This window comes from Lagenorhynchus albirostris, chromosome 3 (assembly GCF_949774975.1).
Source record: "Lagenorhynchus albirostris chromosome 3, mLagAlb1.1, whole genome shotgun sequence".
Lineage (NCBI taxonomy): Eukaryota > Metazoa > Chordata > Mammalia > Artiodactyla > Delphinidae > Lagenorhynchus > Lagenorhynchus albirostris.
Genome location: NC_083097.1, coordinates 152,629,275 through 152,654,528, shown reverse-complemented (window position 1 = coordinate 152,654,528; position 25,254 = coordinate 152,629,275). Strand labels below are relative to the sequence as shown.

The 25,254-nt window shown below is 49.5% G+C and overlaps 1 protein-coding gene and 1 non-coding gene across 12 annotated transcripts in view; both read left to right on the top strand.

Moving 5' to 3' along the window:
- Positions 1 to 24,227, top strand: part of FAM193B (family with sequence similarity 193 member B) — a 31,429-nt gene extending 7,202 nt beyond the window's left edge. For 4 of the 11 annotated variants that reach the window (XM_060144333.1, XM_060144340.1, XM_060144337.1 and 1 more), the window contains 9 exons: positions 6,732 to 6,974; positions 7,793 to 8,024; positions 9,221 to 9,608; positions 12,220 to 12,421; positions 13,333 to 13,572; positions 19,835 to 20,858; positions 21,009 to 21,084; positions 21,932 to 22,029; positions 23,856 to 24,227. In XM_060144333.1, coding sequence (XP_060000316.1) covers positions 6,732 to 6,974; positions 7,793 to 8,024; positions 9,221 to 9,608; positions 12,220 to 12,421; positions 13,333 to 13,572; positions 19,835 to 20,858; positions 21,009 to 21,084; positions 21,932 to 22,028 — 2,502 coding nt within the window. In that variant the 3' untranslated portion in view covers position 22,029; positions 23,856 to 24,227. Of the gene's footprint in view, positions 1 to 6,731; positions 6,975 to 7,792; positions 8,025 to 9,220; positions 9,609 to 12,219; positions 12,422 to 13,332; positions 13,573 to 19,834; positions 20,859 to 21,008; positions 21,085 to 21,931; positions 22,030 to 22,092; positions 22,104 to 22,904; positions 22,959 to 23,855 lie in introns of those variants that run through there. The other 7 variants (XR_009539709.1, XM_060144335.1, XM_060144334.1 and 4 more) reach the window with 7 other exon arrangements.
- On the top strand, positions 11,586 to 11,658 carry TRNAA-UGC (transfer RNA alanine (anticodon UGC)). Its single transcript has one exon. It is a non-coding gene; the product is annotated as a tRNA-Ala (tRNA).
- Positions 24,228 to 25,254: the final 1,027 nt, after the last annotated feature.

The window sequence follows — 25,254 nt, the reverse complement described above, 5'->3', positions numbered from 1 at the left end:
AATGCCTACTATGTGCCAGACCCAAGCCAAGCCTAGTTCCTGGATACACTTAAATGGCCGCAGTCTACTCCCTGCCCCCAAAGAGCTCCCATTCTACCAGGATTTGGAGTAGGCAGAAGATATGTCTATGGCACAATGTGATAGGTGCTATACTGAAATAATTCTACTCAGCCTGGTCCAGCAAAAGCTTCAACGACCTTTGACCAAGATTTTAGGGGATAAGTAGGAATTTCCTGAGGAGTAAAGCTGAGGTGCTGGGGTTTGAAGGGGCAAGGTGTATCTGAGGAACAGTATGAATAGAACCTATGGCTCTCAGGTGTTAAGCGTGGAAATGGAGTATGGAGAGGTCAGCTGGGGCCAAGTTATAAATGCCAGGGGCCAAAGGGTGCCCTGGTAGCGAGCTCCACCAGAAAGGAGCCTAGAGATCAAAGAGAGACTAAGGTAGGAAAGAGGAGGTGAAGGAAAGAGATCCTCAAACTGGATAGGTATGTGAGAAGGCACATAATAAGCTTATATTAAGTAGAGAAGCCCAATGTCCTAATCAGTTTTTAATTTATGTATTATTTTGTTTATTATAATTGTATGTTATTTTAATGTGTTCCTGCCTGATTCTCCAAAATGAATATGAGGCATCCTGGGAGTTTGGGAGCATTGACAACCCCGTGCATGAACCTGCCTGGTTTATGCATGTGTTCTTAAGGCAGGAACTCTGGTTCACAGCACCTAGCACAATGGTTGGCACCAGGTAGGGGCCCTGAGAATGTTTGTTGAATGAGGGAATGAATGGGTGAACGGAAGAGTTAGTGGTAATGACTGGGCTGATAAGGTTTTCTAGGCTGGAGATTAATCATTTTCTCTGCTTTTGGAAGGGAATTTTAACTGTTGTCCTCTGCCTGCCTCAGTGACAAGGAGGCTTTTGGAGTTGGGTGACTTGAGAGTAGAGTGCTCTACTGGGCCACTTCAGAATAGAATTTGGAAACTATTGCAGGGCTGCTGGTTAGATACAGCATGTGTCTTGGGGGAATCCTCTCAAACATACACAAACTCTTGGGAGTAAAAAGAATCCATGAAAGGAATGAGAGCAGGTTTGGTTCTGGAAATTAGATCCAGCTTCAAGAGCAGTCCTTGACAGCCATCTGGCCTAGTGACACATAATTCCCAAGTTGTGGCCAGAAAGTCTGAAGTGCAAAGTTTACTCATGCCCCCAAAGAGCTATCCAGATATGCCATGAACTGCTATATGGTTGTTAATAATCACTATTGCTTATAGTGTACTCACTGGGTGACAGGCACTGTTAGATGCTTTACATCAGCAGTTCTCAAAGGGTTTGGTCTTGGGACCCTTTTACATTTTGAGGACCCGAAAGAGCTTTTGTTGGTTAAACTATTGATATTTACCAAATTAAGTATTAAAACTGAGAAAGTTTAAAAATATTTAGTTACTAATTCATTGCAGAATAACAATATTAAACCTATCACATTAACATAAATAACAACTTCTAAATTAAAAATAATAATTTTCCAAACAAATTAGAAAAATGGTCTTGTTTTCACTTTTGCAAATTTATGTCTACCTTAATAGAAAGAAGTTAGATTCTCATATATGCTTCTGTATTCAGTCTGTTGCAATACATTTTGATTGAAGTATGTTAAAAAAAAAAATTCAACCTCACACAGATACATAGTTGGAAAGAGAAAAGTATTTTGATAGCCTGTCCAGACGATTGTTGGTATTCTTCTTTGCAATATGGAATCTGAGACCATATCAATAAAGTCTTTATACTCATTTACATTAAAATCTGTTGGTTCAAAAAAAAAAAAAATCTGTTGGTTCACCTGACACTTTGAGTGGACTTTATACCAGTGCATGATTCTGTAACATTATGTTTTGATCATTTGGAAAGTAGGTTCACTGAGTTATGTAGATCTTCCAAATGTTTTCCTGTTTCATTTTATAATATCAAAAGATAACATTTGTTAATATCACCATCAATTTCATCATAAAGTCTTTAAGTATTGGGAAGCTGTCAAGCTCATTGTTGTGGATACAACTTTTCCAAAATTCTAATTTTCTCCTAAAACTTGAATTTTATCATTGACCATAAATACAGAGTTGTTTTCCTTGAAGTGACAGGCTCGTTTTGGTCATTTTTTGAGAAAATGTCTGCCAGTAACCCAGGTTTGAATAACCATAGTTTGTCAGTCATTCTTTGAAGTAAAAATGGTGTTCCATGAAAAAACTGTCTTCCCCTTTCTTTGATTTTATCTCTTTTTTCACAGGAAAAGTAGAATGTCTTAGCATAATGCTTCTCAGACAAAGAAGAAAAGTCTTGGGCCTGGCCAGGCGAGGGAGCAGGCACTGGTTTTAATGGCTGCACATGCCAGCCTCCTGGGCTGAGAGTGGCAACAGTCTAGGGTTCCCCTGGCTCATTGACTGCTCTGGGGTTGTGCGTGCTACAACACTGATCCCCTGTGTGAGTAACCCCACACTGTCCAGAGATTTGGGGTTTGCTCAGAGAATGAAGCAGAATTATCTTGGAGCTTTTTTGAGCAGATCCCAAATCTAGAGAACCACTAGAACCTTTCCTTTTTCTCCTCCATGTTTTACCTAAGGCTAGACTGGAATCTGGAGAGGCTCTGAATTTAAACTGAGGTAAGAAGTAATAGTTAGCTGTTGCCCAGGGTTTCTGGATTTAAGAATCAGTTCCATCAGCCTTTATGATGAAGAAACATGGTTGGAATTTTCATTCATTCGATAAACATTTATTGATTATGTTATTCATGTGGGAATACTGTGCCAGGTGCTAAAAAGTACAGCTTGAGAACAGCTAGTTGAAAGCCTGAATTGACTACAGAGGATAAGAAGTCATGATTGCCAGGAATTTGGAAAATGGCAGGAGATTGCAGTCAAAGGGAACTGTGAACCAAGAGCTTTTCTCTGCCAAAGCAAAAATTTGAAAAATCTGGTAGTATTAACTGTATATAATATCTCCAGGGACTGGAATTCAAACAACCCTCTGGCAATTAAAGTAGAGATGAAAATGTCAGAGGGAAAAGTCCCCAGGCTCCACTGGGAGTTTTACCCAGGGGCAGGCACCAAAGATTAGAGTTAAGACAGCTCTGAGGGTGGCCCCCAGAACTACCTGGGCCTAGAAAGAAAGAATCTAGTATACCAAACTCAAGACAGTGGATAAGCTAGTTTCCAGTGTAGACTTATTAAGAACAGACCAGCCAAGGGGCATAGATGATAGATTGAATACCTCCTGTATGGATCCCTTGAGCTAAGTGCTTTGCATCTCTAATGTCACTTAATCCTCTGGGCAACCTTATGCAATGTAGGTGGTATATCCCTGCTTCAGATTGTACTTAATTAGCTTTCCAGGCCCTGTGTTTCTTCCTTTAACCAGAAAGAGCCTGCCCTGTAAATTCACTTCCATTGATGGCTATTCTTATTTATCATGTGTACCATTTTGGCTCTAGGGAAAGTCATGTTATTTCCATGAATGTGGAATCTCATTGTAATCCCCAAGGAATGCAATCTTCCACTCTTCCACACTTGAGATTGTAACCATTTGGGTGGAGGTCCAGGGTGGGGAGATGGCCTTTTTATGTGGGAAACAGTAATTTCAAGCAATGTCTCACCAAACTGCCTGCCAGCTGTATTGCCATGGGGACACTTAACAAATCTGATTTAGCCACTATGTGCCCAGCTGAGCCTGTGCCCTGTGCTGTACTGTGAGGGATCCAGACAAGAATCAGATCTGGTACTTGCCTTCTAAGAGCACAATCTAGTAGAAGGGACAGATAAATAAGTTAAGTGGAAGGCACAGATGTTGTAACAAAGGCACAATGTGCTATGGGGATATGGGAAGGAGAGGTGAATTATAAGAGGGAGTCTCTAGGAAAGCTTGGGTGAGATTGGATCTAAGCTGGGCCTTATTTAAGCCTTGCCCTTCTACTTAGTGGTAAATGTGGGGAGGAAGGGGGTTTTAGGCAGAGGATCCCCTTTAGCAAAGGCATGACATAAGAGTACAGGGAGTATTTGGGGAACTTAAGGAATGACTTCATGGAGTGAGGACAGATTAAGATGCCTAAAAATCACCTTCAGTTCATTGCATGTGAGAGACTCTTGCATTCTCTTAAAATACAGTGATTGTATATTCTATATTTTCAATCGTAATCCTGATTTTAAATACTGTTTCCCATTGCCCCCATCATGTTCATAATTAGTGCCATATGTTGAGCAACATATATGCCTGGCACTAGGTGCTTTATCACAATGCTCACAGCCAACTCTGCAAGTCAGGACTTAATCCCATTTTATAGATGGAGAGACGTAGAATAAGTAGAACTTGCCCAGCATTATACAGCTGGTAAGTGATGGAGGCCCAGGATTAATGCCAAAGTGAATGTTGTTTCTGCTACACCCCAGCACCTCCCACAAGTACTTTGGCACTAAGTACAGTCACATTGATTACATATTTAATTTATAAGAATTCTGTTTTCACTTTTAAAAGAAAACAAAAAATCACTTATTACACCTTGTCATTTACATTATACATTTGAATTCTTGGTTGTACCTACAAAACCATATATACTGTACCTTACAGGCCATATAAAAAATTTCGAGAATAATTTTACTCATACAAGATTTTCATCTTATGTAATAACTATAGAACCTAACACTGAAATGAAATGAAACTCCATTGTAGTAAAATTACATGTCCTGGTGTTTGCCTTAAAAATATGGTTACTTTTCTATTTCTCACAGGGAAAGGGACTTGGGCATTGACCTCATCTCCTCCTTCTGGAGTTACTGTGGCATTTTGTAGCTATGGAAAGTTTCCTGGGTACACATCTCAGAAAGGCTTCTCTTGCCATAACTTATCTGAACACCATCCTTCTCCATCAGCCTTCCACTCTTTCCATGAGATACTCATCACCAGTGGGTTCTAGAAGCCTATATTCTTTTGCAACTGCCATTAAGCAGCCGACTTGCTCACTGAAATGTCCCCTTGGCACGGACTGTTTAGGCAGCATCTCACATGAGTTCCATATGTAAGATTCCTTTCTTTCTCTCTCTCTCTGGTACTCTTTTCCAAGGTCCTTGTACTTCTGTAAATGTTTCAGTATGCTTCTGGTACTACTGTTTGATTCCTTTCTTTTTCTAGAAACCAGGGACCCAGGTCAGTGTAATTGTAACATTACAGATTTAAGGATACCCTGATGCCAACTTATTGTGAGAAGGTGATTTTATTCGAAAAACATGATGCCATTTATTTTATTGGTAGGATGAAAATAATACTCTTATTAATTCCTTTGCTTAGGCCTCTGCAAATACCTGTTACCTAGTGGTGGGTAAGTTTGGAAGGTATATCAGTTAACTACTGTGTGTAACAAACCACCCCAAAACTTAGTGGGTTAAAACAATACTATTTATTATTTGTCATGAGTCTCTGGGTTGACTGGGTGTTTCTGCTGATCGCGGCCTACTTGGCTGATCTCAGCTGTGCTCACTCGTGTATCTGATCTGCTGGCCAATCAGCTGGGAAGACTCAGTTTTCCCCACATGTCTCTCACATCCCTCCAGCAGCTAGCCTGGTCATGCTTACATGGCATGACGGGTGCGAGAGCGAGCAAGCCCAGCCATGCAAGGAGGCAAGTAGAAATGCATACACACTTTTCAAGCTTATGCTGGCAGCATGTTTGCTAACATCCCGTTGGCTGAAGAAAGTGACGTGACTGTCAGAGTGAGAAGGGACTATAGTACAAAGTTGCAGGATATAGGAAAGCCATTAATTGGGGTCATTAGACACAATCAGTCTCCCAGTCAGTACCCCTCAATGTGACAGAAAACCTGTAGACTTATATTTCTAGGTAAAGTTTGTCCTAGAAGGGAAAAACAAAATCCAAATAATAATTACCGTGTACTGGGACCATGCTATCGGCACACACAGGGCTAGGCACTTTCCCTATCTAGGCACGAACCCTCACAACTCTGCAAGGTAGGTAGGAAGTCAGAGCTCAGGAAGTTCAATAACTTGCTCAAGGTCACCCAGCTAATTTGTGGTCAGGGAAGGATTAGAATGTGTGTCAGTCTGACCCCCGAAGCCCAGGGTTTTTTCACCATACCTCACTGCCTCTCAGAAGCACCAGGATTTGCCTTACACTCCAACTCAGTTTTCACCTGAGTTGATAACTCTTTGACTGGCTCCTCCAAAATGCTGCTGTGATCCTAATGGAATTGTGCAGCTCTTCAGGAAACCCACATGTTCCCCCAAACTGCATTAACTGAAACATTTTTTCTTTCAGGTGGGGATTGGTCTGTAGACTTCACAGACTCCCAAGGTTTGTGGCGTCTCCCAGACATGCCAGAGAAGGAAGGGCCATCTTCTCATTAACCTTCAAAATTTGGGGACATCGGGGCATTAGGGCATTTGAGCATGAGCTTTGGAGTCAGCCTCACTAGGGTTCAAATCCTAGTTCAACCACTCACTAACTCTATAACCTTGGGCAACTTATTTAACTTCTTGAAATTTGTTTCTTCTTTTAAAAAAAAGAGAAGAATGATAACACCTAGTTTGCAGAGCTGTTACAAGGACTAAAATTTGTTAAATAAAGTGCCTAACCCAGTGCCTGGCACGTAATAAGTGATGTCATTAGTATTGTTAATATTATTTCTAAGCAGAGCCCTTCCCCTTCTGGGAAACCCTGTTTCTGTCTGTTGGACAGGTTCCCCCCACCTCCAGCCAGTCTGTGCAGACTTGCTGCCTGCTGTGTCACCGGGAACGCAAAGGCTGGGAAGAAGGCCCTTCCCAAAATGGACTGGTGTTGCAGGGTGAGAAGCTGCCCCCTGACTTCATGCCAAAGCTCGTCAAGAATCTCCTAGGCGAGATGCCTCTATGGGTCTGCCAGAGTTGCCGAAAGAGCATGGAGGAAGATGAAAGGCAGACAGGTCGAGAACATGCAGTGGCGGTAGGTAACCGCTGAGAAGGGGTCCCTGAATGCAGGAGCGCTGCCTGCCCAAAGAAGTCAGGCTGCTGAGCCGTTGCTGCCTTGTCCTCTCAGGTGGCTCTCCTCAGGCAGCACCTATGCCCAAGTGCCAAGAGGCTGCTGGGCTGCATCCACACAGCATTAGCAGCTTGGGTTCACATTTGGGGGAAGAAAAGAGAGGTTTCAGGCAGCCCACCAGCCCCTGGGGACAGTGCACAGTGTGAGGGCCGGCTCAGATGTACTGGTAGATTGAGATCCTGACCCTTCCCTGTGACTGTGCTGCCTTCAGCTCTCTGGCAGCTCAAAAGCCAACCAATATGATATGGAGGGCAAAGGTCAGTTTGAGGGTCTGCAATGTGCTTCCATTAGAAGGCTTCCAAGATGCCTAGAAGCTGTCCAAGTGCTATCTCCTGAATCACAGAGGTCCGACTCCTTGTTTCTTATTCCCCCCAGCCCCTCTCTTTTACCCAGAATCAGTTCAGCTTCAGGACTCCTAATTTAAAGACTGTTCCTCTCCTTGCCAGCTCTCAGGACTCCCCAAAGGCACACAGTTAACAGGCAGTCTCTGCCATTACCAGAATCTCTCTCATCATATCCACATACTTCACTGGGAGCACCACAGCCCCTCTTGGCAAAGGCCTGGCCCGCATTTGCCCTTGAACCTTTAGTTGTGGGAACCGTGCTTTGGCCATGGCACGGGGGCCTGGAGGAGGAGGTGTCCCTGGGGAAGCTGAGGCAGCAGAGGGTTAGCTCTGATGTTTCCCCTTTTACCATGAGCCTTTTTCTTCCCCCTTCCCCAGATCTCCTTGTCACACACATCCTGCGAATCGCAGTCTTGTGGGGGTGACTCTCATTCCTCTTCGTCCTCCTCTTCATCGTCCTCATCCTCGTCGTCCTCCTGCCATGGGAACTCAGGGGACTGGGATCCCAGCTCGTTCCTGTCAGCACATAAGCTCTCGGGCCTCTGGAACTCCCCGCACTCCAGTGGGGCCATGCCAGGCAGCTCTCTCGGGAGTCCTCCTTCCATCCCTGGTGAGTCTTCAAGCTCGGAAGACAGCCAGGCCCCATAAGTGGAGAGAGCTCTGTTTTCCTAACTGCTTGTTCAAACAATCAGAAGATCGGTTATTAAAATATTGAGCTGGCCGAAAAGTTCGTTTGGGTTTTTCCATAACATCTTATGGAAAAACCTGAACAAACTCTTTTGGCCAACCCAATAAGTAAAAGTGGAGCTGTTCTGGTGGAAGCCAAGCAGGGAATCTAGCCCTTGACTGTCTTGGTGGGAATCCTTTCCCCAGGACTGGCTCTGATAGCTGTTCCCATTGGATCCAAGAGGGGACCTGGTAAGCACTGGCTGAACAGAAAGTGAAGTCTGAAAGGGCCTTTAGGGAATTAGGAATCAGATCACCTGACTCCTGCAGCAGCACAGAGGGCCTGGGTGCCTCCTTTTCTCCATCTAGGGCATGGGTGCTTTTATAAAAGCACTGCACTTCCATCCGCAAGAGATAGGCAGTGTGAGCTGCCTTGATTATTAGCCAGTTTTGCAGCTTTGTAAGCCTTTTCTAGACCCTGAGATAACACTTAGTGACCCAAAGAAAAAATCTTGGGTTTTTGACGTACTGTGTAAATATGAATTACTGTCTGCTTCTAAATGGAGGACCTGAATTCTTCAAAGGGGTGCTGCCCCCAGAATTGTGAGTTGAGTAATGCATAATTCCAGTTATTTTGGTGCATAAGCCAGAGAGAGTCATCAAAGTCTTTTCCCACTTGTCCTCTGAAATCTGGGGCCACCCGGGAGTCTGGCATACCCTGGCTGCCTCAGTCCAGAGGCAGAGCCTCAACCTGCTGCTCCACTGGCTTCTGTAGATCCTGCCCTGGGCCTGAGGAATGCCTGTTGACAGGCAGGTCCTAAAGAGGCACTGAGAGACAGAACATGTATCCCCTGTTTATGCCAGCAGAGGTGTTGTGGCCTTGCATGGGGCTGGCATTCCTGGTGCCTTCTCTCTCAGGCCTGGACTTCAGCCTGTCCAGCTGCTGCCTAAAGAGAAATCTCTCCAGCCCAAGCTACTGCTGGGCTTTTCCGAAAGCTCACAAGTCCACCATGCTGAAAGGCTGTTCCCAGGCATGTTCCCTATGGTCACAGTAAGCAGGATGCTGCAGCAACGAGTCATTGGGCTTCCTTCCCAAGATCTGGGCTCCCACTGACACCTCTCTCCCCCGTCCGCCCACAGGTGAGGTTTTCCCCATCTTGGAGCACCACCGGCACTCAGACCTCACTGCTCCACCTAACAGCCCCACCGGCCACCACCCCCAGCCAGCGCTGCTGATCCCATCTCACCCCGGATCCTTTGGCTCACCACCCCACCCGCACCTGCTGCCCACCACCCCGGCAGCACCTTTCCCTGCCCAGGTTTCAGAATGCCCTATTGCCATGGCTGCTGCCCCCCACACCCCAGGGCCATGTCAGAGCCCCCACCTTCCCTCCACTAGCATGCCGCTCCTGAAGATGCCTCCACCATTCTCGGGTTGCAGCCACCCCTGTAGTGGGCATTGCAGCGGGCACTGCAGCGGGCCCCTCCTCCCACCGCCCAGCTCTCAGCAGCTCACTAGCACTCACAGGTGAGTGGCACAAAGAGCAAACTCCCTGACAGCTTGAACTTAAAAGAGTTTTGGGAAACTTTGCAAAGGGTACCTTTGGGATAGAAATTAATGTGTTTATGTTTTTTCCATAGTTTGTTCAATTATAAAAGAAATATGTGTTTATTATTTAAAAACTTGGAAAAATTTAGAAATGTATAAAATTCCTGGCAACCTAAACTTTAACACTGCAGTACATTTTTTCTTGATGTTCTTTTTTTTTTAATATTTTTTTATGTATTTGGCTTCGCTGAGTCTTAGTTGCAGCATGCGAGATCTTTAGTTGTGGCATGCAGGGTCTTTAATTGCAGCATGTGAACTCTTAGTTGTGGCATGTGGGATCTAGTTCCCTGACCAGGATTCGAACCCAGGCCCCCTGCATTGGGAGTGCGGAGTCTTAGCTACTGGACCACTAGGGAAGTCCCGTGATGTTTCTATATATAAATAATATATATAAATAACAAAACGAGGTCCACATTCTATATATTTTTGTGTGTTTATTTTTTAACAGTATACCATGATCATTTCCCCAGTTAAAATTCTTCAGAAAACTTTTCAGTGGCCATATAGTGTCTAATTGTACAGCTCTCGCATAGTTTATCATTCCCCTATTCCTGGATATTTAGGCATTTCTAGTTTTTAACTGTTATAGACTAGGCTGTAATAAGCATCCTTGCACACAAATCTGTTTTAGTCAGGAGTTCTGTCCTTAAGATAGATTCCTAGAAGTAACTCTTAAGTACTGAGAAAGTTTATATTAATATATATATGAAAGATACAATTTTTTGGAGAAGATAGATTTATCTTTTTATATTGTAAATCACATGTGTGTGATTTTTGGCCATGCTTGGTGGCATGTGGGATCTTAATTCCCTTACTAGGGATTGAACCCATGCCCCCTGTAGTGGAAGCTCGGGTCTTAAGCACAGGACTGCCAGGAAAGTCCTCTAAGCACCTTGATGATGATTCCTTCCCCGTGGAACCTCCCTCACCTTCTCCCATCTCAGAAGGTGAGAAAGGCCCCAGAGTATGGGGGTTGTCAGTTTTTATAGGGGTGGGTAATTTCATAGGCTAATGAGTGGGAGGAGTGTTCCAGCTCTTCTGGGAAGGGGCGGGGATTTCCAGGAATTGGGCCAGAGCCCACTTTTTGATCCTTTTGGTCCATCTTGGAACTGTTATGGTGCCTGTGGGTGTGTCATTTAGCTTGCTGATGTGTTACAGTAAGCATATACAGAGGCTCAAGGTCTAGTGGAAGTTAACTAGTGTGCCATCTTGGACCCATTTGATTCTAATCAGTTTATGTCATGTCCTTGGGCTATGTCATTCTTTCAAAGGCTGTGCCCTGCCCCTTTCCCTCCTGTTTCATCCCCCCCCTCAAAGATTTTACTCCCACATTCTAATGGGAAGCAGAAGGGCAATGGTTGGTCCGTCTTCTGTAACTGCTTCAAGGCTGAGTAGGACTGTTGACCCACCCCTGCTCCTTGCCCCACCCTTCCTCCTGCCTCCCTTGGCCCTAGCCCTGGGGCACTCCTACTGCTGATGGCCAACCCAGGGCTCTGACTCTTCTGGCTCCAATTCTGGGACCTTGCAGGCCTGTCTCTTCCTTACCCTGGGAAAATAGTCTATATTACAGGGTGCTTCCAGAAATCCACAGGCAGAGCAGTGCAGTGAGAGAGCATGAGCTGTGTACACAGACTGAGTCCTAGCTGATCCTTGGGCAAAGCAGTGAAGCACTCTGAGCCTCGACCTCCTCCACTGCAATGTGGGGATGGCAGCACCTATTTTGCAGGATTTGGGGGATTGTTAGAAATAATATGCTGTATACAGTATCTGGCGCAAATAGTAGCTCTTAGAGTCTGTGGCCCACAAGGCACATTTGCTTTCTTAACTTCAAGGCCCCATGGCTAAGGCAGCTCTGTCCAGTGATTCAGACTCAATCATAAGAACCTTAGAGGGAATTCCCTGGTGGTCCAGTGGTTAGGACTCGGCACTTGCACTGCCAGGGTCCCAGGTTCAGTTCCTGGTCAGGGAACTAAGATCCCACAAGCCGCGTGGCATGGCCAAAAACAAACAAAATGGGGAAAAAAGGGCCTTAGTAAAAGGACATTGACCTCCTTTGGATGTTCCAGGGAGCCATCAGTCCACTAATCTGTTCAGACACATACTTACTGAGCACCTACTGTGTACAAGGTTGTTATGCTACACACTGGGGCCCAAAAATAGAAGTGGCATAGTCCCTATTCTTGAGGAATACACAATCTGATCTGAAAGAAAGATGGGTAAACAGACCATTGCTATAAAGCGTGATTGTAGGATAGAGGTATACCTGGTGTCCTCAGAGTCCAGGAGGCTCACATGGTAGGCGTGGGCAGGAGGCACAGGGAACCTTTCCAGAATAGCGCCATTGAGCTGGGCCTTGAGGGACAGAGAGAGTGTTTGCCCTGTTTTTGTGAGGTTCTGATTTGGTCTGACTGCCTTGGCTTTTGTGGGATGAGGCAGTTGAAGGTGATGGTGGGGATGCTTCCTGGGCTCCTTGTGGCCTGCTCCTGCCCTTCCCTTCCTCACCTTTGGGCCTGTCTTTCTTCCCCATCAGCAGGGACCCTGGGTGCAAGGGGCACAAGTTTACCCATAGTGGCCTGACCTGCCAGCTACCCCAGCCCTGCGAGGCAGACGAGGGGCTGGGCGAGGAAGAGGACAGCAGCTCAGAGCGTAGCTCCTGCACCTCATCCTCCACCCACCAGAGAGATGGGAAGTTCTGTGACTGCTGCTACTGTGAGTTCTTCGGCCACAATGTGGTGAGTGAGCCCCGCCCAGGCCAGAGCGGGCTTGTGGCCAGCCGAGGGGAGCCAGAGGAGCACCCTGCTCTCCCCAAGGCCCCCTTGCTCATGGGGCTAATAATTGTGCTTGGACCCTGTGAGTCCTCCCACCAGCGTCCACTCGCTTGATCCTCACAGCACATTGGTGAGGTAGAGATTTCTCAACATTTTGCTGCCTTTGCTCTTCTCATGGTTTCTCTTAAGATTCACTTTTGTTCCTTAGGCAAAAAGAAAGGAGGTGGCAGAGGAAAGCTATGATTCTGATGAGTATGTATACGTGTGTAATCACAGAGAAGTGAAAGCTTGTGCATGATGAAGGCAGAGTGGAAGCAAAAGCTCTCAGTCCCCAGTGTGAGAGCCAGCCGAGGGACAGGTAGTGAACACAGGTGGTGCCAGGAAGGAGGCTCAGAGCAGAGTACATGCTGTCTCTGGACGGGGAGAAAGCAGTTCAAAAGTCTCATAAGGTGAAGAGGGAAGGGCTGCTGGCTAAGGGAGAGCAGTTGAGGACAGAAGAAATGAAAGTAATTACATGGCTAGTCACCTTTGAGCTAGCGGTTGTTATCCTCATTTTAGAGATGACAAAATTGAGGCTCACAAAGGCTCAGTGAACCTGCCCAAGGTCATACAGCTTCTGAGTGACAAAGCCTGGGCTCAAACCTGCTTTCTTGGCTCCCAAGTTACTGTGCTCCCAACACTGCTGCGTACTTCTCACTCCCTCCACCCACCACTGCCTTGGCTCCGGGCCTGGCTGAGGGTGAAGCCATTTGGCCTTAGTGGCTGTGGTAGAAAGAACAGTTGTCTCGCTTCTCACCACGTTTGGTGCCGGCGGGTGGGAGTGCTACGGGCTTCACAGGCCCAGGGTGTAACGTCAGCACCTCCCCCTCCCCCAGCCACCCGCTGCCCCGACGAGTCGGAATTATACCGAGATCCGAGAGAAGCTCCGCTCAAGGCTGACCAGGCGGAAAGAGGAGCTGCCCATGAAGGGGGGCGCCCTGGGCGGGATCCCTGGGGAGCCTGCCGTGGACCACCGAGATGTGGATGAGCTGCTGGAATTCATCAACAGCACGGAGCCCAAAGTCCCCAACAGCGCCAGGGCCGCCAAGCGGGCCCGGCACAAACTGAAAAAGAAGGTGGGTGTGGTGGGAGCCCAGCTCTACCACCTCTTCTCCCCGAGGAATCCCTCGCCCCAACCCCCAGGACTTTAGGGGCATGAATGGTGCTGGCGGCTCTCTGCTCTGGGAAGGTCTGAATAAGTTTGGGAGGCATCAGGGTGAGGGAGCCTGGGGGCCAGTGATTGGAGGAAAAACAAGTCATAGCGTCAGAAGCCGCTTGCTGGATTCCTCAAAGCCCAGGACTTGCTTCAGTCAGGTATTCATTCAGCAAACACTTCTGCAAATACTGGGCGCTAAAATATGATGCAGTTAAGTTCTCACCCTGGAGAAACTCAGTCCAGTGGAGAGACTGACACAAAACTGGACAAGCACGTTAGTGTGTGACAAGTGCTGGGATGAGGGAAGCCCCCCGTCCTGCCTGGGCATGCTGGAAATGGCTGTACAACGAGGCTGCCTTGGGAGCTGAGTTGTAGGGGGTGAGTACAGATTCATCAGGAGGGCCCTCCTGGCAGCAGGAATAGCACGTCCACAGCACCTTTGTGAAGCCAGAGCTCAAACCCAAGAGAGGTAGGAGAGATAGTGGTGGTGAGGGAAGGGCCTCTTGGGCTTTGACTTGATCCTGCAGCTGCAGGGGGGTGGGGTGGTCGCTGGAGGGCTTTAATCACAGAATGCACTCGCCAGATCTGCATCCCAAGATTACGGGGTGACAGTATGGAAGGTAGCCTGGAGGGGTAATACTCCAGGCTGGAGAACCAAGAACCAGGAGAGGAATGATTGATAATGGGCCTGGAGCAAGAGAGATGGGTTTTTCAGAGGAGGCAGGTGATCTGATTGCAGGACAAGGAGATGATGGAGTTTGGGATTATCTCCCAGGTGTTTGCTAGGGTGACTGTCAGGATGGCGTACCTTTAATGAGCAAGGGTGGAATTGGCAGAAGACTGGGAATTCAGTTGGGACACGGTGACTCAGAGATTCTCATGAGACGTCCAAGTGGAGATGGAGGTGTGGGTCTGGGAGTTGCTGGCATGGGGATGTAATTGAAGCTATGGGAATGACCCAGCCTGAGGGCTGAGTGAGCTCCTCCCAGAAGGCTGAGGATAGAACCAGGGGAGCTATTCCTGGGCAACCCTGCTGCCAGGCAGGCACCACAGTTTGATGGCTCAACCCCTGCCACCCCATCACCTCTTGGCCTGCCTGCCCTCAGCTTTGTCTGCACAGTGCCACACTGAGGAGCTCAGCCGAAGAGAATGGGTTTGACAACTAGCTAGCTCCAGGTCCTGGGTGGTCAAACAGCCCTGGTGCTCTGGAAAGCAGCAGTGATTCTCCATCTTTTTCCAAACCAAAGGACAAACCAGGACCCCTTCTCTGCAGCCTGAAGTAGTAAGCCAAAGGGTCCCACCACTGCCTTCAGAAAATGGTCAGCATTTTCTGTCTCCTGGCCAGCATTGCCTGGCCAGAAGTGTGCAGTGGGCAACAGTGGTCTCTTTGGCCTTTCCTGGCCTCCCAAGGCAGTGGTTCCTAGTTAGGTCCCAGCAAGTACGCTTCACAGTTCCCAGGCCTGGTGTGCTTTTCATAAATCGCTATGCCTGGATATCCTTTCTCCTTCATGTCTGCCCCCTCGTTTTCCTTCTGAAAACCTCCTCCCAAGCCCAATTCACGTGTTTCCTTCTTTGCAGTCTTCCTCAGGTAATATCTTCCGCTGTGCTACGGCTGCACCTCGCACGTCTCTCTAGTCTGCCTTTTATCATTCTCTACTCGTTCAGAAACTTCCTGCACAGCTACTGTCTGCCCTGCCCAGTCTAGAGGCCAAGATACAACACAAACACAGAAGCGGGTAGTTCTGATATCCTATAACTAGCGATCATGGTCATTATCTGTTTATACATCAACCTCCTCCCCAGTACCCCTCCTCCACCTCCCAGACTTAACTACAGTCCATCAAAAACACAGCTTCCACCAAGAACCATCCACCCACTACCCACCTGGGGAGACAGGTAAAGCTGGGTATTTTTTTGCTCCCTCATACAATTTCTGGACCATGACTCTCTCTCTCTCTCACGTCCTAACCCTTGCTCCTTTGAAACCAACCCCTGGCTGTGTCATCTGCAACCTCCCACCACCACTCCTCTTCATCCACTGAAGACTGTCTCCTGTCCTTCTTCCCTTACCTTGACCATCATTCATTCACTCTCCTACCAGTCCTCTTAGTTCCTTGCGCCGTTGCCCTTCCTTTACACCCGCTCAGAAAAACCAGTCCTGGGTTCGACCCCAGCCTGCCTCTCCCCTTCTACACCTTGAGGAAGGCACTGGATTGAATCTATCTGTGGCACCCAGGCCGAGTGGTCTCCCGAGTGCCTGAGCCCCCACTTTGCTGCTCTCTAGTCTTCTGGCTCCTCGTGACTTCCATTCTCCCCAGTCCCTTTGTCAGACCTCCATTCTGCTCCAACTGCCAGGCTCTCCCCACCCCCACCTTATTTTTTGGCAGATAACCTTACTTACTGTTTCAACAAGGATTAAAAGCCAAGTGGACAGGCACTCTTTCAATGTCTTACCACCCCACCTGCAGACTTCCTTGTCATGAGGGAAGAGTTAGCCCTTTTCCTACCTAAGGCCTGTGCCGTCCTTCCTCCTCCTCAGTCTAACACCGGCTTCCTGCTGTGTGGCTCCAGCCTCTCTGGGCTGTTGCCCGTCAGCAGTTCACTGTGCCCAGTACTCTCTTTTTTGAAAGAAGACTGTCCTTTGAGCATACAACCTCACACTACCCCAGTCTCTTTCCTCTTCACAGAAAAACGTCATCTGCATTTACTCTGCAATTGTCAGCTCACTGCAAATTGTCTTCCACCTCCACTGCTCCACAGAGCCACCAATGAGTTCTTTGTTGCCAAATCATTCTCTCCTGTTCCATCTTCTTTTCCACTAGGCAACATCTCACACTTTGTTCTCCTTTTCAAACACTGTTTTCTTTGGCTCCTCCAACTTCAGCCAAGTGGGGGTGGGGAAAGGGCAATGGGGAGGCCACATTCTCCACATTTCTCTCTTCTTCTCTGCCCTCTGTCCTGTCTCCTTTGTGAGCGCCTCTTCCTCTGCCTGGCCCTCCCCCTTGAGGACAGGTCCCTGGGAAAGAGCCATCTAGATAGTGTTGCCTCCCAGGTCATTATGTCCACCTATTTCCTCCCTGTGCTTCATGGTGACATCTCCTGCTGCTGGGCACCTCCTCACACATGTCCTGCAGGTACCCAAACTCAGCATATACCAAACTGAGCTTGTCATCTTTGTCCAAAGAGCCCGCTTTTCCTTCTCCGTTGTCTGTCTAGTTAACGGCACTACCATCCACCCAGTTGCCTGAACCAGAACCCCAGGTGCCATCTGGGAGGACTACATCATGGTGATGGAGAGCAGCGGGCCTTGGAATTGGACCCCAGTTTGAAACCTGGCTCTGCCATATTTGCTGTATGACCTTAGGCAAATCACTTCTAAGCCTCAGTTTCTTCCTCCATAAAATGAGAATAACCGTAGAACCTAATTCAAGGCTTTTGCAAGAATAAAATGGAGTGATGCACAGAAAGGTTGGGCAGAGTGAACGCTTGGTCAGTGTAGCTGCTGCAGCAGCAGTAGTGGTTGTTGATGTTGATTTCATGACTCATCTCATTCTCTCTCCCCGCCCCGTAACCAAAAGTCCTGGCTGTGCTACCTCCCAAGTAGCTCACACCCTACTGCCACTGCTTAAAAAGCCTTCCGTGGCTGAACATTGCCCTTAGGGTCAAATCCAGGCTCAAGCATGGCCTGCAGGGCTCTTGAGGATCCAGCCCCTGCTTAGCTTTCCAGCTTCATCTCTCAGTCTGCCCCTATTGCCTTCCTGCCCACTCCCCCCCACCAGAAGAAATCTGTGCTCCAGCTGTCCCTCTGAATGTTTGCATTCCCTAAATATTTCGCCTGTTCCCATTTCCCAGCCTTTCTATTTCCTTTTGTCTAGAAAGTGCTTGTCTCACACTTCCCAGGATAATCCTGTTCACCCTTCAGTGCTCAGTGAGATCCTGCCTTCTCTGGCAACCACCTCCTGATGGCCCAGTCTGGGTTCCCAGAGCACTCTGTGCTTTTTTCCCTGTACCTCTTGTCACTGGCACTCAGAATTAAACAGCCTGTTTGCATGTCCGTCTCCCCTGGCAGATTCAAGTCAGTGAGCAGAGACTGTCTCACGCATGGCTGAATTCCCAGTGCCTCATAGAATCACAAGTCAAAAAATGATTGTCAAAGGATATTGAAAAACATAAGAACTTCTGAAGATCACCCCTGGGTGTGCTTTCCCAACTCTGCCTCTTAATTAGCATGTAATCTAGGGCCAGTTCCTTATTCTTTCCAAAGATGAGTTTCCTCATCTGTAAATTGAGGATAACGACACAGCAAGGGCAGTTGTGAGGATTAAGTGAGACAACATGGGGAAGTACCAGGCTCATGGTACATAGCAGAAAATGCGTGGTTCTGTGCTTTCTCCTTCTCTCACTACCAAATTATACATGATTCCACGTCACTCCCTCTACACCAGTAGTTTTCAGTCTTTTGTAGAGCAGCAAAACTCTTTTCTGCAATTGAAATCTTCCATGGAACCTCAATTCCTAACAAATAAAAGCAAAGCTGTTCTCGTGCAGAGGAGGAGCAGAGTGAAGGGCCTTCCAGTCCTTTGTCCATCCCCATGGCCTCAGAGCTCTGTAGCATTGAACTCCACGGCACACAGCTGCTCTAGACTGTTTCTCTTCCTCACCTGAGTACCACATTGCCAAGGCACAGCCTTATTAGTGCCCAGGGAAAGGGGCACACACCCACTCAGGTGTCCTCATAATGACCCTCTGACGTATATAGGTTGGCAGTTTTTCTCCCAAATTTGCAAATGGAGATTTTAAGGTTCAGGGAGAATAAGTGATTTGTCCAAGGTCCCACAGTTGTGGAGCTAGTATTTTAAGAGAATAAATAACCCTGGGGCACAGGGTCACCTATTAAGTTGACATTGAGGTGGTCGCAAGACCTCTTTTCTCGCTTCACTCATCCTGTTTCTCCCTCTCCATTCCCAAATCAGCCTGAAATAGGTGAAATGGTGAAATCATCTGGCTCCTAGCACATGACTACCACTTTGTCCCCGTTGGCTTTTTTTTTTTTTTTTTTTTGCGGTACGCAGGCCTCTCACTGTTGTGGCCTCTCCCGTTGCGGAGCACAGGCTCCGGACGCGCAGGCTCAGTGGCCATGGCTCACGGGCCCAGCCGCTCCGCGGCAAGTGGGATCTTCCCGGACCGGGACACGAACCCGTGTCCCCTGCATCGGCAGGTGGACTCTCAACCACTGCGCCACCAGGGAAGCCCCCCGTTGGCTTTTGACAACTGTCTCCCATCTCCCTCTAAAGGCCTCCTTAGCCTGCTGGTGCCTTGAGGTTAGGCAGAGGGGTGAGCTGACTCAGAGCCCACAGACATGTTTTCGCTCTCCAGATCTGACTCTGTCAATGCTGAATGGCAGGGTCCAGCCTTCCTCAGCCTTCTGGTCCTCACCTGGGCAAAGGGGCTGCTTTTACATCTTGCTGTGGGGGCCACATGTAGCTGTCTGTTGTATGCCACTGGGCATGCTTTAGGCATGGCCTTGATTGCCCGAGGCCAACTAAGCACTGAGTGGCCTTCCTGTGGGAACTTGGCCCTCTCCAATAGCCTCCCTTATGCGCCATCAGGAGGGCACACACATTCCCAGCCACCCAGAGCAGTCTGATCTACCATGGTAGTCTCACAACCCCACATCTTTCTTCTTGAAAGACCTACCTGATGTCATGGCTTTTTTTCCCCTAACACCTGCAGAATTGGAGAGAATGCCTCTGTAGCAGCCATCTTCCTTAATGCATCCCCACGTTGGTCTTCACTCCAGAATTATTGTCCCCATTTTGCAGATGAGTCCACTGAGACTCAGCAAGTGAGTGAGTTGTTTAAGCTTATGCCTGGGAGGCAGATCCTATCCCTTTTGAGTCCTAGCCGCCTTAGCTTTTTTAGGCCCTAGAACTGCTACTGGGGCCCTGGATGAACAAGATGTAAAAAGCCTATCCTCTGTGGGTATAACTGCCTCCATCCCCAGGATATGTACCTATCTGATTGCATTTCATCCTCATTACTGCAGGGTGAGCAGGCCAGGATTGCCAGGCCCTGCCTCTAGCCAGTTAGTGGCAAAGCTGGGCCAGAGGCAGACATGTCAGGTGTCGCATTGTGCCTGGCAGCTGCCAAGGCCCTGCGGAAACTGCCTCTTGTATTGGCAGGAAAAGGAGAAGGCCCAGTTGGCAGCAGAAGCTCTAAAGCAGGCAAATCGTAGTGTTTCTGGAAGCCGGGAGCTGAGGCCTACCAGGGAGAGGCTCTTGGAGTGGCCCGATCAGGAGCTGGATCGGGTCAACAGCTTTCTGAGCAGCCGTCTACAGGAGATCAAGAACACTGTCAAGGACTCCATCTGCGCCAGCTTCAGTGTGTGTGAGCTCAGCATGAACAGCAATGGCTTCACTAAAGAGGGGGCTGCTGAGCCAGAGCCTCAGAGTCTAGCCCCCTCAAACCTCAATGGCTCCTCAGAGCAACGGCCTGACGTTAACCTTGACCTGTCCCCTTTGACTTTGGGCTCCCCTCAGAACCATATGTTACATGCTCCAGGCGAGCCAGCCCCACCATGGGCAGAAATGAGAAGTCTCCACCCACCATGGACAGAGGTGAGGGGCCCCCCTCCTGGTATCATCCCTGAGAATGGGCTAGTGAGGAGACTCAACACCGTGCCTAACCTGTCCCGGGTGATCTGGGTCAAGACACCCAAGCCAGGTAACCCTAGCTCTGAGGAGCTAAGTGTAAAGGAGGTCCCTGGTTGCAAGCAGGAGCTGCCTGAGCCTGTGGCCTCAGGTGGCAAGCCACGGAAGGGCAAGAGACAGGGTAGTCAGGCCAAGAAGAGCAAGGTGAGCCCAGCTCCCCAGTCCCCAGCCTGCCTTGAGACTCCCAGTGCCAAGGGCCAGACCCCCAGCCCCAAGCAGCCAAGCAAGGCCCCAGAGCCTCCCAGAGTGGACAGCTGTGCCGAGGCTGGAGAAGGGAGCCAGGGGACCCGACCAGGACCAGGCTGGGCTAGCAGCCCCAAAGCTGACAAGGAGAAGGGCAGCTCCTGGCAAAACTGGCCAGGTGAAGCCAAGGCACAGCCTCTGGAGCAGGAGTCTGTGCAGCCCCCAGGCCCAGCAAGGCCACAGAGCTTGCCACAGGGCAAGGCCCGCAGCCGCCGGAGCCGCAACAAGCAGGAGAAGTCAGCCTCCTCCTTGGGTGAGTGCACCAGGAACTGAGTGGCTGACCCCCCCACCCAGCCAGGCCATGGGGTGGAGGGCAGTCCTCACATGTGAGCAGCATTGCCCCAAAAGCATGACCCAGACGCTTGGCTGTGAGCACTGAGCCCTCCTGGCTGTGTCTTCCTAGACGATGTGTTCCTGCCCAAGGACATGGATGGGGTGGAGATGGATGAGACTGACCGGGAGGTGGAGTATTTCAAGAGGTAGGTATGAGGCTGCCTGCTTTCCCGCTCACGGTGGACTCCAGGGCCCCCCCGACACACATACACACTCAAGCCTCAGAAAGGCTTCACCCTCAGCCATGTGCCCTTGGAGGGAGAACTTGTCCAGCCCCTCCTGGCTCTCTCCCACCAGCCTATCTGCTGGGACACAGGTAGCCAGGATGATTTGGCAGGACAGGTCATCTGGGAAGGTGCAAGGGACAGGGAGCAGGAGGCATGTCAGACCCCAAGAACAAGGGCTTTCTCCAGTTTTATTCACCTGCACTTCCTCTGCTCTGCCAGGGATGAGTTTGAGGGGCAGAGGCAAATCAAACACAGTCCATCTAGGTGGGGAGAGAGAGCCATAAACATACAATCCAGTGATAAGTGCTGTCCGAGGAGTAAGGGCATGGGGCTAGGGCCTAGGAATGGCCAAGCTGAGAGGTGGGGTGGCCAGGGCAGCCCTCCCAAAAAAGGTGGTAACCAGGCTGAAACCTGAGGAATAGGAATGAGTGGGCCAAGTAAAATGAAAAGAGTTTGAGGGCAGAAGAAACACATCATCCTTGAAGGAACAGAAGGCATCTCAGTATAGCTAGAGTAAAATACAGGGTGAGGAGGGAGGCTGTATCCTAAGGCATTGTCACTCTCTTTACACATTGTCCCCTGGGCCTGTGGGCATCTCATCCAGGAAGCCCCATACTGCTAGACCCCAACACCTGGGAGCCAGAGGGGTTGTGCAGAGCTGACCTGGTTTCTTTAGTGACCATGACACACAGGTCTAGAAGAGGGTCCAATGGAGAGAGGAGGGAACCTCTGATTGTGCTTCTCTGGCATCTCCCGAACCTAACAGGTTCTGTTTGGATTCTGCAAAGCAAACGCGTCAGAAAGTTGCCGTGAACTGGACCAACTTCAGCCTCAAGAAAACCACTCCCAGCACAGCTCAGTGAGGTATAGAGACCCCCGTCAAGTGTTGCATGCACCCTCTCTTCCCATGCTGTGCCACCTTTTGTGCCCCTGCCAGGCCATTTCATGCTCTGGGGCATAGAGAGTTGGACTAGGTGCTCGGCTGGCCACATCTCTTCTCCTGAGAGCCCTCCTGCTTGTGTTCCTGAAGGGCCCTTCCAGCCCTGCCATCTCCTGGGGTATCACTGCCAGGCCTCTACTTCCCTCACCAGCTGCCTCCCAAAGTGTCCAGGAGGCCATGGGCCTCAGAGGGCTGCCCCCATGCCTGACATTATCAGCCTGAGGGTTGAATCTCGTTTGCCTGGCCTGGCTTCTCCACGCAGGCTACCAAGGTGCTTCCGAGTTGAAGCCATGCGAAAAGGACACAGCCCCAAGGGAACAGTGACAGGGCAGCCACGCTAGACCAAGGCCTTGGAAGTCATTTAGGCATAGAGGAATAGGTGGGCCCTCTTCCCCAAACAGGACAGATTCCACGAGGAAATTGGTAGTGAAACCGCCTCCTGGAAGAAGAGCTTGGCCCCGACCTGGGCTCTGGCCTCCTCTCCCAGTCACCTGCAAGGGTCCTTTTGTCTGAAATATTGACATATCAGATGATGTTCCAGGCTGAAAACTGAGAAGGCAGTGGTGGGCTGGGAACCAAGGGCAAAAGAGATGGCTGTCTGGCAGGCCTTGGTCCTGGGCTTGGGGCTTAATGGCTATGCAGTGCCATAATTCACCCTAAGATGCGTCCCTGGGGTCAGGCCTTTCTGGCTGGCAACCACACAGCTGCCTTCAAGGCAACAGGAAGCTGGGGCAAGTGGGCTGAGCTCAGGAACCCCCCAGGAGGATGTCCTCACCTGTCCTCTTCCTCCTCTTTCCAGTGCCAGGGAAACAGACTTCTGGACCCTGGGCTGAGTCCCCGAGTCCCGTTTTGGGTGAGGATCCCCCCACCCTTGACACTGACCTCAGCTTCCCAGGGGCAGCCTTCAGGGCTGGGCTCCCTATGGCACCTTTGTACTACCCCAGAGTCAGGACTGTCCTCAGACTCACCTCATCCCCTCTGCTCTGTGGGCCTGGGCTTCCTGATCCTTTGCCAGACTGATACATCCATGCCCCCAGGAGCTTCTGCTAGGGCTGGGTTGCCCTCCTGCCTTTCTTCACCACTTCTACAAGAACCAGGAGCTACAAGGACCCCAGGCACCTTCATCTGTTGCCCTTCATGAGAGAAAACGGGTCACACCTCCTCCTACAGCCCAATGCCCCTGTCATCTAGGAAACCTCATCCAGCCATAATTTTCTCCCACTCCCTCTTGGCTGATCTCTTTCTCAAGACAGGGGATGCTCCCCTCCAGTGAATGCTGTCCTCTGACCTTCTCCACCCTCCTCATAGCGTGATTGTGAGCCCCAAGTGCGTTAAGAAAGCAGTGCTGGCACAGACTCGGGACCCAGCCCGGGCCATGTACCTGGAGCCTGAGGCAGGAGTCTGAGTGCATAGGTGGCCTCTTCACTGTCAACAGGAGCGCAATGCCAGAGGCTGGCCTCTTATTCCACCCTGGCCTACAGCAGAGCATTGTGGGCTCCTCGAGTGTTGTCCACTTTCCTTGAGATTTAGGATGATGTTCACTGGGGCCGGGGCTCTGTCCCCCAACTGTGACTTAACCTTCATCCCCTGCTGGAGGTGATCGTCTGTTCAGTGTTTTCAGCCCAGGGGACAAAAATAGTAGGCAGCTGTTCCTGCCTCCATGGGCACCTGTGGAGACTCAGAGCCAGCATGAGGAGGCTAGGGTGGGAGCCATTGCTCACCGTGTGGCCATGCTCTTCTGTTTTCTCAGCCCCTGCCAGATCAAGCTTCTTCAGGGTGTCCTGAGACCCTGACTGCCAGCTGAAGGTCTACACCTTTTTCCTTCACATCGCCACCCACCTGCCCAAGACCCTCCCTGCCATCCCGGACCAACCAAAAGCTGAATAGATGCCGTGTGTGCTGGGGCCCCTCAGGACCTCTGCAGAACTGCTTCCTGGTGCTACGCAGCCTCCACATTCAGAGCCCGGGGGCTGGGCTGGCCTTTGGGTTTGGGGGCTGATGGTACTGCTGGCCCAACACTGCTTTCTTTGTGTTTGGTATTTTGTTTTACTTGTTTTTTCAATTCTTTTTGATACTGTGAAGATCTTTCCTGCCGAAAGATAAAGCAACATTTGGACACAGAGTTGGTATGTTGGTGGTTCGCTTGTCTGGGTGGGGAGTGAGGGTGAAGGATGTACTCAGAAGCATTGGAGTCCTTCTTAGTCATTAACCTTCTTGAGCATGTGCTACCTGTCAACAGGTTGGCATCGTTTCTGCTTAATTCTCGAAGCAACACTAAGTGGGACTGTTATTCCATTTTACAGATGTGGAAATTAAAGCTCAGACAAGAAGGTGACTCTACTGAGTTCAGTTTGACCAACTAGGATTAGAGCATAGGCCTGTATGCCAGCAGCATCTGTGCCATTTCACCCATTGGGAGGACTCTGGTATGGAAACCCTGAGCAACCCCTCCCCACACTGTCTTAGTTTCCCTCCCTCCAAGATGGATGAGTTGGAGGGGTGCAACTTGATCTCTGTGCAGCTGCTTTGAGAAGGTATCAGGGGAAGCCTTGAGGACTTTGTGAACTGTGCATCTATAGCCTGGACGATTGGAGTTGTCAGGGGAAGTTGGTGGTAAATGGAGTTTTTATAAATTGGATTTGACTTTACAATGGGAATGGACGTGCAGCCTAAGTAGTTGAGAGTTAGGAGAGTAATGAACTATCTCATCCCCCCCTCCCCACCGTGGATCTGGTTAGTGAATTCAGATTTTAATATAATAGTTTGCTAGAAATGCCTCACACACACTTTTGTCCCGAATCCTCTCCATTTTCCTACTATAACCAACTCTTAGCCTGAGCTCAATGTGTGGAGCGACAGTGGTAGTGGCGACGCAGTCACTAAGAGCCCTTTGTGGAGTGTTGGGAGCAGAATCGGAAACCAGTCCCTCCCTCCTCCAAGGTTGGACACATATATTCTCTCTCTCTCTCTCTCTGTCTCTGTCTCTGTCTCTGTCTCTGTCTCTCTCTCTCTCTCTCTCTCTCTGTCTCTGTCTCGCTCTCTCTCCCCCCCCCCCACCGCCCCAATACAAGCGCTTCCTTTTCCAAAGAGGTAAAACAGCATTAACCATGGGCTCACAGTTCCTGGTCCCTTGGCCAATCCGCAAGGAA